The following is a 15,761-nucleotide window of genomic DNA, read 5'->3' on the forward strand; positions in this document are numbered from 1 at the left end:
CATTAGTACCTCGGCTCGGCTCTGAGCTCGTGGCCTCACTCCGCTCCGGGCGTGGAAACTGGGCAGATGATTTGTGACTCAAAAGGACGTCTGCTCGACAGACAAAAACACACGACATAAAACACACGACAGCTGCTACTCACCACGGTATCGTAACTATAAAACATTGGCAAAACCGCGGCCGTAAACGCCAATAAAGCTGAGCGAAGCCGACGGAATTACGGACACAGAGGAAGGATACAAACGGGGAGAACAAATAAACTCAAAATATACAGCTCTCACATCCATGTCTTATATATCGATGTATCCAAATGTAATGAACCCACAAAGCATGCGCTAAAGCCGAGCCGAGTAGTGCTAATGGAAAAGGCCCATACGTGTTCAAGAAAAGTTACACAGTCCACCTTTAAATCCCTTTATAACTCTTTATTTGCATCACACTTATTATTGAGTAGAGCTGTTTACTTGATAATTAGTAATGTCATTGCTGTCATACTTTTTTCACAATTCCTAAGGCTCTATTCAGATCTGCTCCAGTGAAGTTGTGCAAAACTTGATAAAAGGGTCCACAGTGGCTCATGTTAAGAGACAAGAAAGTTTTTTCCCGCCGCCACCTAATCGTTTCAACAACAAAAGACTCGTACAAACAGTCTCCGATGCTCTTTTGATTCCGTCCCCGGACCGAAATGTACTTGTTTTTTAGCTTTCATCTGCCTCTCCAAAGGGGCACTTAACAGCTGACACACTCGCGACTGCGTTTGCTTTGACGACAGCTGCTGGGCACAGATCGAAAAGGGACAAAAAAAGAAAAAAGGGAAAGCCCAAAAAAATATAAAAATCAAACCTGAATCTTTGTTGTGAGTTAAAATAAGTTCTTTGTTTTTTGGAAGTCATTAAATCGTGTCCTGGAGGTCGGTCAGTCCCCGTTTGCTCTTCTCATTAGGACTTTAAAGTAGCAAAAACTTTATTTGAGAATGACTAGTTTTGATTTATTTCACTTACTCATTTTTACAATATATATTCTCATGTCTTTGACGTTAGAAAATTGTACTAGATGTTAGGAAAAGAGGACAACAAAAACCTTACCAGACAAATAATGACTGTATGTTCAAGATATTTAACTGTTTTAACGATATTGGATATTGTATTTAATATGACAGTTTTTTTTTACGATTTTCAAATTTTGACTTTATTAGGTGTATTCATACCTGTTGTACACATGAATTATATTTTTACACCAATCGAGCAGATATTTATGGAGAAAACACTGAAAAATCCATAGACAACAGCAGGAAGTGACACCACACCAGGGACACTCATTCCAGTCAAAGTTTATGCAGAATTTACACAAATAAACTACTTTTTTTGCTCTCTAAACATTAATTCAACAAAATAAAGTCACTCTCATATATTTTCATTTGTCAAATAAAAAAACTGACATTAAATCAGTTTTAGCCCAGTGTTTGCTGGGTAATTTCCTAGTGTGATGTCATCAATTGCAAACAGGAAGTTAAATTACAAACCTTAAAAATGTGCTGTTCTGTAATAACATTTTATAATTTTTAGCAAAGTTCTAAATATATTTATTTCAACTGCATTTTAGTTCGATGAGTTGTCCGACCTGTAGGGGGCGCTTTAAAGTGGGAATAACACAAACCAGGTCAAATGCAGGACCAGCTTTGATGCCATGGGACTAAACAAGAACTGGGATTTATGACGAAGAAAACAATCAAACAGCGCATCACACTTTCAGGTCACAGATGTCAAATGTTGTTTTATTACGGCGGTCAAAGTTAACACGTCAACTCATGCAATGAATCATAGAAAGATTGTTGCATTAATCGTAAAGCGATGCAGGTTAATCACGTGACCTGTTTGAGGTGACACAGGAGGCTTCACCAAACTGCACCCGAACACTTAAAACCCTAGTTCTACATCCGTCATCAAAATCAAACGTTAAAAAACTAAATTACAATAGTCTAAACCAGGAGAAAAGTAGGATTTCAGCAGGACTAACAGAGGTCTAAACCGGACTAAATCTAAGTTAGAAATGGAAACACCCGAACCAACTCAAACCTCAGTAATCTAAAGACTAAAACAACCTGGTCCAAACTAGGATTCAACTAGGACTAAACCAGGACTAAACCCGGTTGAGACAAAACCAAATCTGGAAATAGAAACACCCGAACCAACTCAAATCTCAGTATTCAAAAGTCTAAAACAAGTATGAGTCAAACAGGACTAAACCAGGACTAAACCCAATACAAACTAAATCAAATCTGGAAATAGAAAGACCCGAACCAACATAAACCTCAACCAAGTCAAAACTAGGATTCGACAAGGACTAAACCAGGTCTAAACCCAGTTAAGACAAAACCAAATCTAGAAATAAACTCGGTCCAAACCAGATCAAAATAATATTTTGGTATGAATTTAGTCCTGGTTTTTATATAGATAAAATGTAGCATAGGATTTCCCGTGAAAAGTTGTGACATGGCCTGCGTGTTCTTTGCAGAGGCAGGTACAGTAAAGTAGGTCCAAAGCATCTCCGGACGCAGCCGGCGGTCGCAGTCCGGCCGGGCATTAGCCGCGACTTTGCAAATCAGAGTGTTTCCGGGCGCCACCGCTTCCACTTTCATTGGACCGGACGTGGCACAGGCCGGTCGCACTCCTCGTCTGCGCGGGGCCTTCGGAGCGCGGTCAGGGAGCGTCCACCACTGCAGTAACACTCCTAAATATAAATATAACTGAAAGAAAAGGCCAAAAGGGGAAGAGTTTTATCGGGACAAAGTGTATGCATAAAGTTAAAGGTGCTCTGAGTACAGCGAGCCGCTTTTTTGCACGTACGGAGCCTTTGAAACGTGCATCCATAGCTCTCTGCCTCAACGGTGGTAAAATGACAAAAACAGACCTGGCAAAGAGGCATGGAGCGCAGCAAGGAGAGCGTGTGAGGAATTCACGCTTGGCAGACGCTTGAAACTCTACAACGGGAATATTGAACTTAATTTTCCTAGGGCCAGATTTTCTCGGAGGACCAAGGTCACGCCACGCGCAACATTTCATATAATCAGTTAAGACGATAAAAGAGTTACTGATGGATCTGTTTTTTGTGAGAAATAACATACCGTCATTGTTTTGCAAAATTGCCCATCCAGAACTGAACCAGAACTACACCAGTACTAGACGAGAACCAAACCGGCCTGAACCAGGACTTATCCAGACTCAAAGGACTAAACCTAAAACCAAGCCAGGTCTAATCTAGTGCTAAACCAGAATCAAACCAGTAAACAAGCTTTTTAAAAAAAAAAAGATATGATGGGGGCCGGATTAAATTGCTTGTAGGGCCTGATTTGGCCTCCGGGCCTTTTGTCGAATAGCCCTGCTCTACATCTTTACTATATAACTGTGATGCATTTCTTCATAAGCGAGTGTGAACCAGGTCCTTGTGTTGGAGATAAATGGAGATGTACAAATGTAAACTATCCATGTGTTTCAGAGTGATGACAAACGATCACTGTTGCCATGTCAATAACAATTCAAAGCTAAATATGATGTCTTTTGAATTGTTAAATGTTCTCAAAATGTCGGCGGTAAACAGGAAGCTGAAACCCATCAAGTGAAGTTTGCTTTCACTCAAATGGATTGGCCATGACTAGGAATGTTCAGGATTATCAGGTTTATCGATAATCGTGGTTCTTCAGGTCCAGAACCAAAAAATAATGAGCCTCGTGTCCCATGTCCCAGCAAATGTATCCAAACCCATTGATTTGACCACTTTGAGAGGGGAATTTATTTTTTCTTTAGCCAAATTAGAGGATCTGGCTTTAGAATAACCAGAACACAGAAAATACACCCAATCTCAAAATTCTGACATTCAATACAGACTTCTATTGATGTCTACGAATCTTCCTTCACTAACCATCAGTTGCTATGGTGACAGGTCATCTCCAGTGGTGTAGCTCAGCGCCGTCCTGTTGTTCGGCTTATGGCACCTCGGTCTCGGTCCCTTGTGTGGTGGTCTTGGAGCGTCTTGGAGCTTCTTAGAGCGTTTTTGAGGTTCTTGGGACTTCTTGGAGCATCTTGGAGCTTCCTGGAGCATTTTGGAGCTTCTTCGAGCGTCTTGGAGCATCTTGGAGCATCTTGGAGCTTCCTGGAGCATTTTGGAGCTTCTTGGAGCGTCTTGGAGCATCTTGGAGCATCTTGGAGCTTCTTGGAGCGTCTTCGAGCATCTTGGAGCTTCTTGGAGCTTCCTGGAGCTTGGCGCACAAACACAGACGATGCGTTAAATATTTCAATGAACAAGCCCACGTTAAATATTTTATCGGCAGAACGACTGATAGGAGCTGAAACTCCTCCATGAAACATTGAAGCAGCTGTGTGTCCATTTGAAATGCACAGATCTAAGGCGTTCCAGTTTTGCTTTTTCTCATTGTCTGCTCTATTTGCAAATCTAAACTGAGGTAAACTCCAAAGGAAACATGCGTAAACTCAAAGTATCAAGTCAGTTTTAGTTGATTTTGAGCTCTCAGTTCTCGTCGATATGATGCAAAACGAAATGAACTGGCCTTGTCTCATGTGAAAGCTCGTTTTAGATTTAAACCAATTGAAATTCCGTATTGAAACCGACAACTCGCATAGGCTCTGTGATTGGATAATCGTCCGGAGAACTAATTTGCACAATTATAACATAAACAACTTGACCTCATGTCAATGTTTATTATAATCTAAAACAAATGAAAATGAAAATTGTTTTCAGTGAAAGCAGTATTTGAACACGTTTACCTTGTATTTCCTTTGACTACTGTAATACGCTGAAGATGTTATTCAAACTGGCTCGTGCATTTGCTTCAAATTAGAATAAACATTGATGAATTGATCACATTTTTATCATAAGTTTTTAATTAATGTTGAAATTCTTGGAAAAATATGTTCCTATTGCATGATTTGCTGCATTCTTGATGGAAAATTACTAAATATTTACTACACGAAGTAATAATTAAAGAATCCAACTTTCATGTTTTATTTAGCCGCTGTGTTTGGTAATGTTCTTGCTCAGGCGCTCTCGTCCTTGCTTGAATTAAGAAAAATAACATGGCATTTCAGTCAGTCAGTATTTGTGTGAAAAAGTGTGTTTTTTTGGTTTGGGGACGAGCCCTTATCTGTTTTTTGTCATCCCAATGAGCCCGGCAAAAATCAGGCCTAATTACCGTGAGTCGAAAGAGGAAGGAACTCAATTATCCTTCCATTGTCAGCTTTCATGCACTGTATCTCCTCATTTTACTGTGACTTTATGCATTTGAATTCAGTCTTTTTTAAGGACATAATTAGGTTTTTTGGTCACGAGCAAACTTATTATTAATTTTTAAATTGGAGAATACTGTAGCGTGCAAAGAATCCAGCTAACTGTTCAAGACGGGACTTGAACCCACAACTCAAACTCTTTATGCGTTAAGTATCCAAATTGCAATGCACAAGAAACGTAAATACAGGAAGTACAAGTTATATCTACAACTTCAGAAGTTGTCTGTCATTTGTATGAATACAGAGAATGAGAAGAAAACCCAATATTAAATGCTTTAAAATACTTTATTGTGGTTTGTTATTGACAACTGACAAACGGTAGTAAGTTAAAACACCCGGCCAACCAAAGTTATGTCACATAAGTGTAGTTCTTAATGTAATATCTAAATAAATACTACATCTTTAAAGCTTGGGTACCTGATCATTTGAATGGAACCGGGAAGAAAAAGCCCGGCTACGTCACTTTGCTTGAGCTGCTAAATCTTTCAAATCGAAATCAAAATGGCGTTGGCTTTCAGTTTTGATTTCACGAACATAAAACGGTGCAATTTGTTCCCCCAAAGCCAAACCACTGCTCAAATCTACATGTTATTGACACAGGACTGGTTGTGGACCTCTCGGCCTCAGCAGATCATTGACAATTAGCAATGACTTCGATTCAAATTTGATTAATGCCCCGCCCTAACACGTGCCCAAAAATGTTTGCACCTGACGAGCCAAAGGGTTAGAACGGCCTACTTCACCCCTCGCTTAAATAAGTCTCTGCATTCATTGTCTTTGGTTTTAGCCCCAGCATTTGTAGAGCAGGTTGATTCTTTTCACGTCCAGGTCAGACATATGATCCCTCTGTCCGATCGGGACGTTAGGGTCGGGGATTGGAGTGATGGTGTCCGCCCAGTTCTTTCCAAAAGCGTCTCTGTAAGTGATGATAGTGATTAGAATGAGTTTTAGACGTTACGGATGTAGCAGAGTGGAGTGGTCTTACTTTGAATAGTGCATGATGGAGGAGTAGTCGTATGGAGTGGCCAGGTTGTTGGTGTCAACCTTGTCAAAGTTGTAGGTGAAGTCTGTCAATCAAAACATTGTGAAGTTTTAGATATTAAAGTTAATTAAATATTCCAGTTCAGAACCTTTTGAGGGACGTGCATCAGACTAAAAAAATGGGATTGCAGGTGTAAATGAGTCTGATGCCGGCCCCAGCTCCACTGAAGAGCTGTCACTCAACAGCCCCGGGTCCTTCCTCCATGCTCCAGGTAGATTAGATCTGTGCTATGCCAGGTAAAAGCACGGATGCTAACCACCATCTCACCTAATGACTTCCTTTGACTTTTCCTGTATTTACATTGAGTTATTTCGATAGCTTCTAGCTTAATAGTTTCTAATAAGTTTTTAGTTTATTTTTTGCTGTTCTTACATTACATGATATTGACCCAGGTATTAGTATCTTGTTGCAGTACGAAGTAGAATATGGACCTAGTTGATTTGCACATCTTTTTTTTTGTAGTTTTTTTAATTGATATTGTCCTAGTCGATGCTCACGTACTGTTCTTTTACCGCAAGTGGCCGTTGTACTTACACGATATGATGTTGTCCCAGTCGATGCGCACATACTGTTCTTTTACCGCGTGTGGCCGTTGTACTTACACGATATGACGTTGTCCCGGTCGATGCGCACGTACTGTTCTTTTACCGTGTGTGGCCGTTGTACTTACACGATATGACGTTGTCCCAGTCGATGCGCACGTACTGTTCTTTTACCGTGTGTGGCCGTTGTACTTACACGATATGACGTTGTCCCAGTCGATGTGCATGTACTGTTCTTTTACCGTGTGTGGCCGTTGTACTTACACGATATGACGTTGTCCCAGTCGATGTGCATGTACTGTTCTTTTACCGCGTGTGGCCGTTGTACTTACACGATATGACGTTGTCCCGGTCGATGTGCATGTACTGTTCTTTTACCGTGTGTGGCTGTTGTACTTACACGATATGACGTTGTCCCGGTCGATGTGCATGTACTGTTCTTTTACCGTGTGTGGCCGTTGTACTTACACGATATGACGTTGTCCCAGTCGATGTGCATGTACTGTTCTTTTACCGCGTGTGGCCGTTGTACTTACACGATATGACGTTGTCCCGGTCGATGTGCATGTACTGTTCTTTTACCGTGTGTGGCTGTTGTACTTACACGATATGACGTTGTCCCAGTCGATGTGCATGTACTGTTCTTTTACCGCGTGTGGCCGTTGTACTTACACGATATGATGTTGTCCCAGTCGATGCGCACATACTGTTCTTTTACCGTGTGTGGCCGTTGTACTTACACGATATGACGTTGTCCCAGTCGATATGCATGTACTGTTCTTTTACCGCGTGTGGCCGTTGTACTTACACGATATGACGTTGTCCCAGTCGATGTGCATGTACTGTTCTTTTACCGCGTGTGGCCGTTGTACTTACACGATATGACGTTGTCCCAGTCGATGTGCATGTACTGTTCTTTTACCGCGTGTGGCCGTTGTACTTACACGATATGATGTTGTCCCGGTCGATGCGCACGTACTGTTCTTTTACCGCGTGTGGCCGTTGTACTTACACGATATGACGTTGTCCCAGTCGATGTGCATGTACTGTTCTTTTACCGCGTGTGGCCGTTGTACTTACACGATATGATGTTGTCCCGGTCGATGCGCACGTACTGTTCTTTTACCGCGTGTGGCCGTTGTACTTACACGATATGATGTTTTCCCAGTTGATGCGCACGTACTGGTCGCGGTCGCTGCGGTTGTGCTCGTGGTAGAAGCCCAGGGCGTGCATGACCTCGTGCTGAATGATGCCAAAGTCCACGCAGCCGAACTTCTGCAGCGTCACCAACTGTTTGTCCCCAAGGCGGCCCAGCGAAGACGCACACCTGAAGGACAACGCAAAGTGATGTGACGCCCATTAAACTGGCCTGTACGATGGGGGCAGTATTCATATGGATTTGTGGTGTGGTTGGGTGTTTCTTCAGTTTGATCCCCTTGTATATTAATAATCAGGTTCAACATTTGTTTGATGTTGTGATAGTTCTCATGAAAACCCCCATAGCCTCAATGTTCATCACATGAAAAAATATAGTTGTACTTTTATGTCAGCATTTTAGGCCTGTCCAACACAATTGGTCAGGGTAAGTGCCCAGGCTTTTTTCACTGGGGTGGCCCAAGGGTGGTAATTTACAGAATTTAGCAGGAACATTTCTTAGTTATTTGTGACTAAATAATTAAAATGACAAGAATTCAAAATATTCATGTCCATTTCCTTCTTTTCTGTTGTTTCAATTTGTTGCAATATTGAGTGAAATAACACAAATATGGTTATTAACCCCCGATATACTGCCACCCGTGGACACTCTCTAGACACACCCCTGTGAGCGACACTTTCTTTTAACTTCCCCCCCACGAAATGTAAATCCCAATAAACTAAAGAAATAGAAAATCTACATAACTGACTGTTTAATGCCATTGGGTCCACAAATGTACAATATCAATTTGTTGTATTTTCTACTTTATGCTTGTGCCATAGAATTCTTAGTTAATTCTAATATCAATGTTAGCATATTGAGACACAACGTGAACTCTTGCTAATCGTCGTTAGCTTACCCGTATCTCGGCTCAAAACTTAAGTACGCCGTCTCCCTTTGCCGCGGCATGAAGCGAATGCAGGTTTTGGTTTCAAAGTCCTTCAGAGCTCTCAAAATCTCATTCCTCTCCGTGGAGTCTGTGACAAGAGATAAGAGAACATCAAAGTTTTCGGGAACGTGATTAATTAAACTTAATTAAAGGTCTTTTGAAAATGCTTGCCGTATTTGTGGCTCAGCACATAGGGGATCTCCACGTTTCCGTTGGAGGATTTGGGCCAGAGGCAGCTGTTGGGGGAGCTGATGCACTTCATGGCAGAGCGGCTTTTTGGCAAAATCATGTCCCCCTCGATAAAACCAGACAACCCTATGGAAAACAACAACAACAACAAAGCAGGAGAATGGGAATGGCATACATTACATTTTGGACTAAGTTATGTACTGTATAGTTTTTTACTTTAACTCCTACTTGAGTTATACATTTGTTACAGTTGTCTTAATTGAGTAAAAATAAAAAATAAATGATTACTTTTCCCACTGTGAGTAAGCAACAAAACCATTATGTATTTGTCTTTGTATTCTTACTGGCCTTTGAACTCTGCTCTTGAGTACTTTTCTTTGGCATTTAGAACTTAAAATGATGTATTACAAGCGATTGTCTCTTGGTCTGGCGTTTCCTCATCAGGATTTGTGTTAGCACTCCGTCTCCTGGCAGCATAGGGAATTACCACGGGGCAATACAAGCTAGTTTGCGTCGTCACGATGATGTAAACACACAGTTGTAATGAACGTGAGTCGAGGCAGAAATGCTCAGAACGAGTGCGGTTTATGGACTTAAAAACAGCACACGAGACTCCTGAATCGCTTGTTGAAGTTGAAACTGAGTGTTTTTGTGAAGCTCGGCGAATGCGACCTCGTAAACAGGATTAATGAGACAAGATAAATACAACTCCAGGTATGTTTCTGATGACGGAACAATGTAATGGCATGATCAAAAGCTCAAAAACTTATATTCTGCACAATGTCCTTGTACATTTGTGTGTCTTTTATTTAATTATTTTCAGTCCCAAAACTTATTTAATTCTAGTCCACAATTGCTCAGACAGCTGAAGGTTGCTGGTTCAATGCCTTTGTCCTTGAAATGTCCTGTAATTGCACTTGAATCAAAATTATTAGCAATTATTGAGACTGTGACCAGGCCCTGCGACAAGTTGGCCACTGTCCAGGGTGTACCCCGCCTAAGGCCCGAAGTCACTGGGATAGGCTCCAGTCACCCGCGACCCCGAAAGGGAACAAGCGGTAGAAAATGGATGGATGGAGACTGTGACCAGTGAAATCTTTCATTTTCTTTCATTCTCATTGTTACTGTTCCTCAAGTTTGTGAGCGGCTTTACAAAATGTAGCTTTCTGAAAGACAAAATAAAGATAAATGCGACAAAAACAGCCAGATACAAAGTTAATTACATTTAGGTCTATTTTTTAACCCTTATATTGAATAAGAAATACTTAATTTTGCTTCTAAAATTGTCACGATTATTATTATTTGGTTCTTACGGTCTTTACTTATTGCAGCTCATGCTTTCATTTGAGACCACGGTTTAGTTCCCCGGCCCTCTCTTGTTGTGCTTCTCCAGAGTCGTGTCGCGCCCGTGCACTCACCATTATTCATCCGCAGTATAGTCCCGCTAATGTCGTTCCTCTCGGGCGTTTCCGCGGAGTGCTCTGAAACAACAGTAACCGAGCTCAAGGTGCAGCACATTTTAATCTAATGAATTCGACGGTGCCGCAAATAGCTCCGAGCCCCGGCCACTTACCTGCGGAGCGCCCGTGGATCTGGAAGAATGGCAGAGGAAGCGGTCAAAATAACGCCCGTGCAAGTACAGGAACATTTTTAAAGCCGTACTGTGCAGTTTTGAGGTCTGTAATGTGCAGGACCTTTTACAGTGTAACTCCTAAACCATTGACTTTTTATAATCACGTGGAGGCTTTGTTATTATTCTATATATTCTTTTTACACATTTTATTATTGTCAATATCCTACGTGTTGTTTTGAAGAAAATGTATACTAAAAATTTAATAGGGATAATATAAAACAATCCAAACATTTTGCAGCAGATTTAAAAACAAAAAATGATATTTTTGCTCTTTAAGGGGATCATTTTAGAGTAATTTTACATTTCAATTGAATACATCTAATTACGTTATTTAAGCACATTTCTGTTAGAAAAGAATATGCCCCAAAATATAGGAATACATCACCCACTTCCAGCTCTTCTCACTCAAAACGGCAAAGCACCTCTTACTTTACTTTCTTGCTTTTAGACTTATTCGCTGTTGTTTATTCGCTTTTGGGAATAGGTACATTTGATAATATCTTGTCCTTACGTGTCCGTGATGAGCGGTGCAGAGTCCCAGCAGCACCATCAGCAGCAGCAGCAGGGCGGGGGCCATCTTGAGTTCCGCTGTCAGTGTGGAGCGGCTCATTACGGCTTATATACCTGCGTGAGGGCGTGTCTGTGTTTAGGTTGGAGGCGTGTAGTACTTAGCCACGTTTACTTAGTTACTTGAGTAGTAAAATTGTATTGTTCGTTCGCCTTTTTTTGCTCGGCATTTGTTGTTACCCGAAATTTTCAATTCAAACTTTGAGACAAACACAGTGACAGAATATGAAAAAAAAAAATATATATATATATATATTTTTTTTTTTTAAAGATCGCCATACCAGTGTCTCCACATCTGATAATGTGGATGAAGGGCAGGGCTAGGCTCACACAGACTTTAGCCCGGCCCTGGTGCAGTTTGGTCAGACGGGGATAATGTTATTGTGGAGGATTAGAGGAAGCCGAGGCCCCTGTCTGTTCATTTAGGATCAGATTTCACTGGGCCCTATGCAGCAGCGGGGCGTCTGCGCTGCACATTAGGCCCTGTCCCAATGGTTTCATGTAAAAAGAGCTGTTAGTTTTCAAGACAAAGTGCGTAAAGGGATTCAAAGCAAAGGCGTTTATAAAGCTGAGGACACACTGGCGATTATGTGCAGCAAAATCTAAATATCTACCTACATTACTGTTTATAATAACTCTATCTCATATGTCAAGCTTGTGCTGATGGGCTTTGAAAGTGTCTTTCTTTATTTGTGTTTAATCCCATGTACAAGAATCAAATCAAATGAAATTGGCAGCACAGTGGCCCCGGATTGACCCTCCCAGTGTCTGTAAACAGAACACATGCTTTCTAAAGGTACAGGCTTTCTAAAGGTGAACGCCTGCTTTCTAAAGGTACAAGTCCATTCATTAGCTCTAATGCAATGGGAGAGTTAGCGTTAGCCTCCGAACAGCACAAACTATGGAAAACCAGAGCTGTTTTGGCGACTGACCACTTGACCACAGAACAAAAGTGCCAGAAATCATGAACTAAATTGCTGTATAAATAATACTATCTAAGGTTTTGTACGTGTAAATGCTTGTTTAAACATGACTCAATGAATTATTATCGTTACAAATTTGCTTAATCTTACACTTAAAGGAAATGTATTATGCATGAGGTCTTTTGTATTGAACTGTAACACAAGTAGATCATTATTTTAAATGTTTTTCATTGTAAACTGTAACCCTGATCTTAAACAGCTAAAACAGTAATAGAAACGAGTCCAGTGACTTTCTGTTCAACTGATACTGAACTGATAAGCTCCGCCTCTTCATGGTGACGTTTCGCTACAAGCAGCAGATTGTCATTTACACATATTGAAAATTGGCTACGAGACATTTTAAAACTCTTCGTGTGTCACTCGGAGAATTACATTTTTCAAATAATTACAATTAAGTACAGAGAAGTGGGCGGGGATAGGGGGAGGGTACGGTTAATCAAACATGCCAAAAACAAGCACAACTTTGAGTCAACTAATGATGAGGAAACACTTTTGTAACAAGGCTGAAGCGTAATAATGTGCATTGTTTTAAAAGAACAAATGTTTAAAAAACCCAAATTAGATTCAATGCAACTGTGGAAGATATAAAGCGCCCAGTGTTACGAGTAAAACCTTGAGAATAACACTAATTACTCACTACTCCTACTGTTATTGCAGGCTGAAACTCCCCTGGGTCCAAATGGAGGCCACTTGCCGTGCTGTACTTGTACTTTTAGCCTTGTACTGCGTAAAACGTGCACATTTCTCAATTTATTTCATCTGCACTGAACATGAAAACGGCGGTCGCTATATTTTCTCCACTGACAAAACGATGTCAAAACAATTTACTCACTGATTTGTGCCATTCATAGATTAACTTATATGGAGCTTAAGCAATACTTAGGGAAACTGTGGAGGGGATAAGATCTGGTGACATAAAAATCAATAAATTGGCCTGGAAACAATCCAGAAAATGCTCCGTAAATAGGCAATATTTCAAAATGTTATGAACATTTCGTTGTCAGGCTTCTACTTATTTCGAAACCTGTCAGAAATGAATGATTAATCATTTCAAAGCTTCTTTAAGACAATACTTATACACTTTTTTATTATGTCCCACAATTGCCAAACTTTCAGTGTTGCAATGACAAAATACAGGAACCGCAGAAGAATTAATAGATCTTTGACTTCAAATCACTTCATCTTAGGTTTCTTATTTTGCACTATTGTCTCTGTTAGTTCCCTTCTCCTTTGTCTTTGCACAGACTCGACTCCCTGACACTTCTCCGCCTGCTCTCGTTGCTCAGCGGTGGTCTTTAATGTCCCCCGGGGGCCACAAAACACCTCTGAGTTTACACAGGGAGGGACCTTTAACCACACACGCCGCGCTGTTTAAAAGTCTATTTGAATAATTGGCCACGGCTGCAGTAAACCCTCACTGCACTGAGGAAACGCGGCGGAAAAAGGAGGTTGTTTTTGTCAAAAGAACCAAATTAATCTGGATTTATATATATATTTTTTATATTAAGAGCATTTTTACGCAACAATATGTAAGTTAAAATGTAAAAAAAAAAAAAAAAGAGTAGATTCAAGTCCAATAATCTTTATACAACACAATTTTTGGCTAATACAGGAAATATACTATCAACAATTTACTTTTTGACTGTTTTCTCTTCTAATTTACTCACTCCAACATGCATGAATCACTCTTAACAAGTTTGAGTAAGCTGTATTGCATCCAGTTTCTCCCTTCCAGTTTATCACCGCTGTCGTGAACCGTAGCAGGGACTGTCAGGACGGGCCTGTTTTTTGTATGTGCTGACGTTTGCAATGACTCACTGCGAAGGCACAGGCTTTTATTGCATCGTTTTGGCTCAATATTGCCATTTAGAATATCGAAAAATATTTAATAATGTTCTATGTGTGTCATAGATAAGTATGTAAAAGCAGAATGTGGAAACAAGGCAATACAAATTGTTTTTGACACCACCATCCCATCAGATTTCGGAATAATGTACTTGGGCCTCAGAACCCCCGCCATGGACACAGTGGATGGATACCTTTAGAACTCCTGGTGATGGGAAGAAGACATCACACCAAAATGGATGACTCAAACAACTCCAACAATTAAGGACTGGACAAATATCATAACAGAATGTTACGGAAGAAGAAAAAAAACCTCAGGACTTAAAAATAAACAAATTTGAAAAAAACAATGGACTTGTTTTTTTTCTCTTTGATCCCACATTCTTATTTTCAACTTTTACTTACTTCTTTAACTTATATTCTCCCTGGTCCAGCTTGCTTTTATTTAATTTTTTGTATTTTTTATTTTGTGTGGTGTTCTATTGTTATGTTGCTTGTTTATTGTTGTTCCAATGAAAAATTAAACAGTAAAAAAAAAAGGCAGAACATGTCTTCCGTATTAAGGCCGAACATGTCTTCCGTATTAAGGCAGAACATGTCTTCCGTACATTATTGTATGTGAGTAGAACTAAGAACCTTTTATGGAGAGTGTAAACATCTTTTTCTTCCAACCACAGAAACGTCTTTAGCTTTGCCTTTTGAGTGCTTCAGACTATAGTATTCCCCAAGAAAACATGTGTGTCTTGCCCTGTGGCTTTTATAAAATGGTGTTCATTTTAAAAGGTTTTCACGGTTGAAGAGGCAAAAGGCCAGTAATGCGATGCGGTGTGTTACCAAAGCTTTGGCCACTGGTTGAAAGGTTGTCCTCCTTTGAGCTTTGCACGAACAATGTGGAAGTAATCATTTCAAGCAGCTTTTTCTTCCTTTTTTCATTCCCCAGGCACTACACTGCCAAATGCATATCTACTCCAGTTAAGAATACTTATACTTTTGGTCTGGAGTTGGTGGTTTACTGTATAACATTTATCAAAACTACCCTAAACAAGACAAATTAACATGAATTTAAATGAATCTCCTGCTCTATCGTGTTTGTTTTAGCACTTGGTAATGTATAAGTTGAATTAGTTCTGTTTTAATTCAGAAAAAGGTTTACTTTGTAGTTGCCTGAGATGTGGACAATAGTGCTTTGGGCCCAGGAGTTAACGACGCACCTTTAACTAAGCGTAACATGGACAACAATACAAATATTTCTTGAATTCACACAATGGATTTATTAATTTGAGTTGTTTGGATTTATGTATGTTCATAAACCGGTTTGATTTAGGCCAATTAGACTTGTTCATGACCTCAAAATAATAAAACATATTCCCCTTTTGTAATATTTAGCCATATAATACATTCGTTTCTAGTTTACAATGGGCAGTGGTTGAAGAAGTACTCAATGTTGTCACTTGAATAAAAGTACAGATACTCAAATTTAAGTGTAAGTTCATACAGCATCTACTGAAGTAAATGTGTTGAAGCACTTTCTTAAAAATGCACTTAAGGGTAAAAAGTATTTCATACCAATTTTGA

The 15,761-nt window shown here is 40.1% G+C and overlaps 2 protein-coding genes across 2 annotated transcripts in view; one reads left to right on the top strand and one right to left on the bottom strand.

The window, feature by feature from the left end:
* LOC140354755 (MAM domain-containing glycosylphosphatidylinositol anchor protein 2-like) overlaps window positions 1-15,761 on the top strand; it is a 191,967-nt gene that overhangs the window by 63,409 nt on the left and 112,797 nt on the right. The window lies entirely within an intron of this gene.
* Window positions 6,085-11,368, bottom strand: LOC140362929 (low choriolytic enzyme-like). Its single transcript, XM_072449228.1, has 8 exons — window positions 11,303-11,368; window positions 10,732-10,750; window positions 10,577-10,639; window positions 9,141-9,284; window positions 8,940-9,057; window positions 8,034-8,212; window positions 6,287-6,368; window positions 6,085-6,217 (listed from the first exon to the last, which is right to left on the bottom strand). Exons 1-8 carry the CDS (start codon window positions 11,366-11,368, stop codon window positions 6,085-6,087), a joined length of 804 nt encoding a protein of 267 aa, XP_072305329.1.

Source organism: Eucyclogobius newberryi, unplaced genomic scaffold (assembly GCF_026437365.1).
Source record: "Eucyclogobius newberryi isolate DKJ021-1_F unplaced genomic scaffold, fEucNew1.0.hap1 SCAF_1, whole genome shotgun sequence".
Classification (NCBI taxonomy): Eukaryota; Metazoa; Chordata; class Actinopteri; order Gobiiformes; family Gobiidae; genus Eucyclogobius; species Eucyclogobius newberryi.

Coding starts and splice junctions, on each gene's coding strand:
- LOC140362929 (XM_072449228.1), bottom strand. CDS start 11,368: ATGGCCCCCGCCCTGCTGCTGCTGCTGATGGTGCTGCTGGGACTCTGC. Junction 8,213..8,939: donor AGTTTTGAGCCGAGATACGG/GTAAGCTAACGA, acceptor GTTGTCCTTCAG/GTGTGCGTCTTCGCTGGGCC. Junction 6,218..6,286: donor TCCATCATGCACTATTCAAA/GTAAGACCACTC, acceptor CATCACTTACAG/AGACGCTTTTGGAAAGAACT.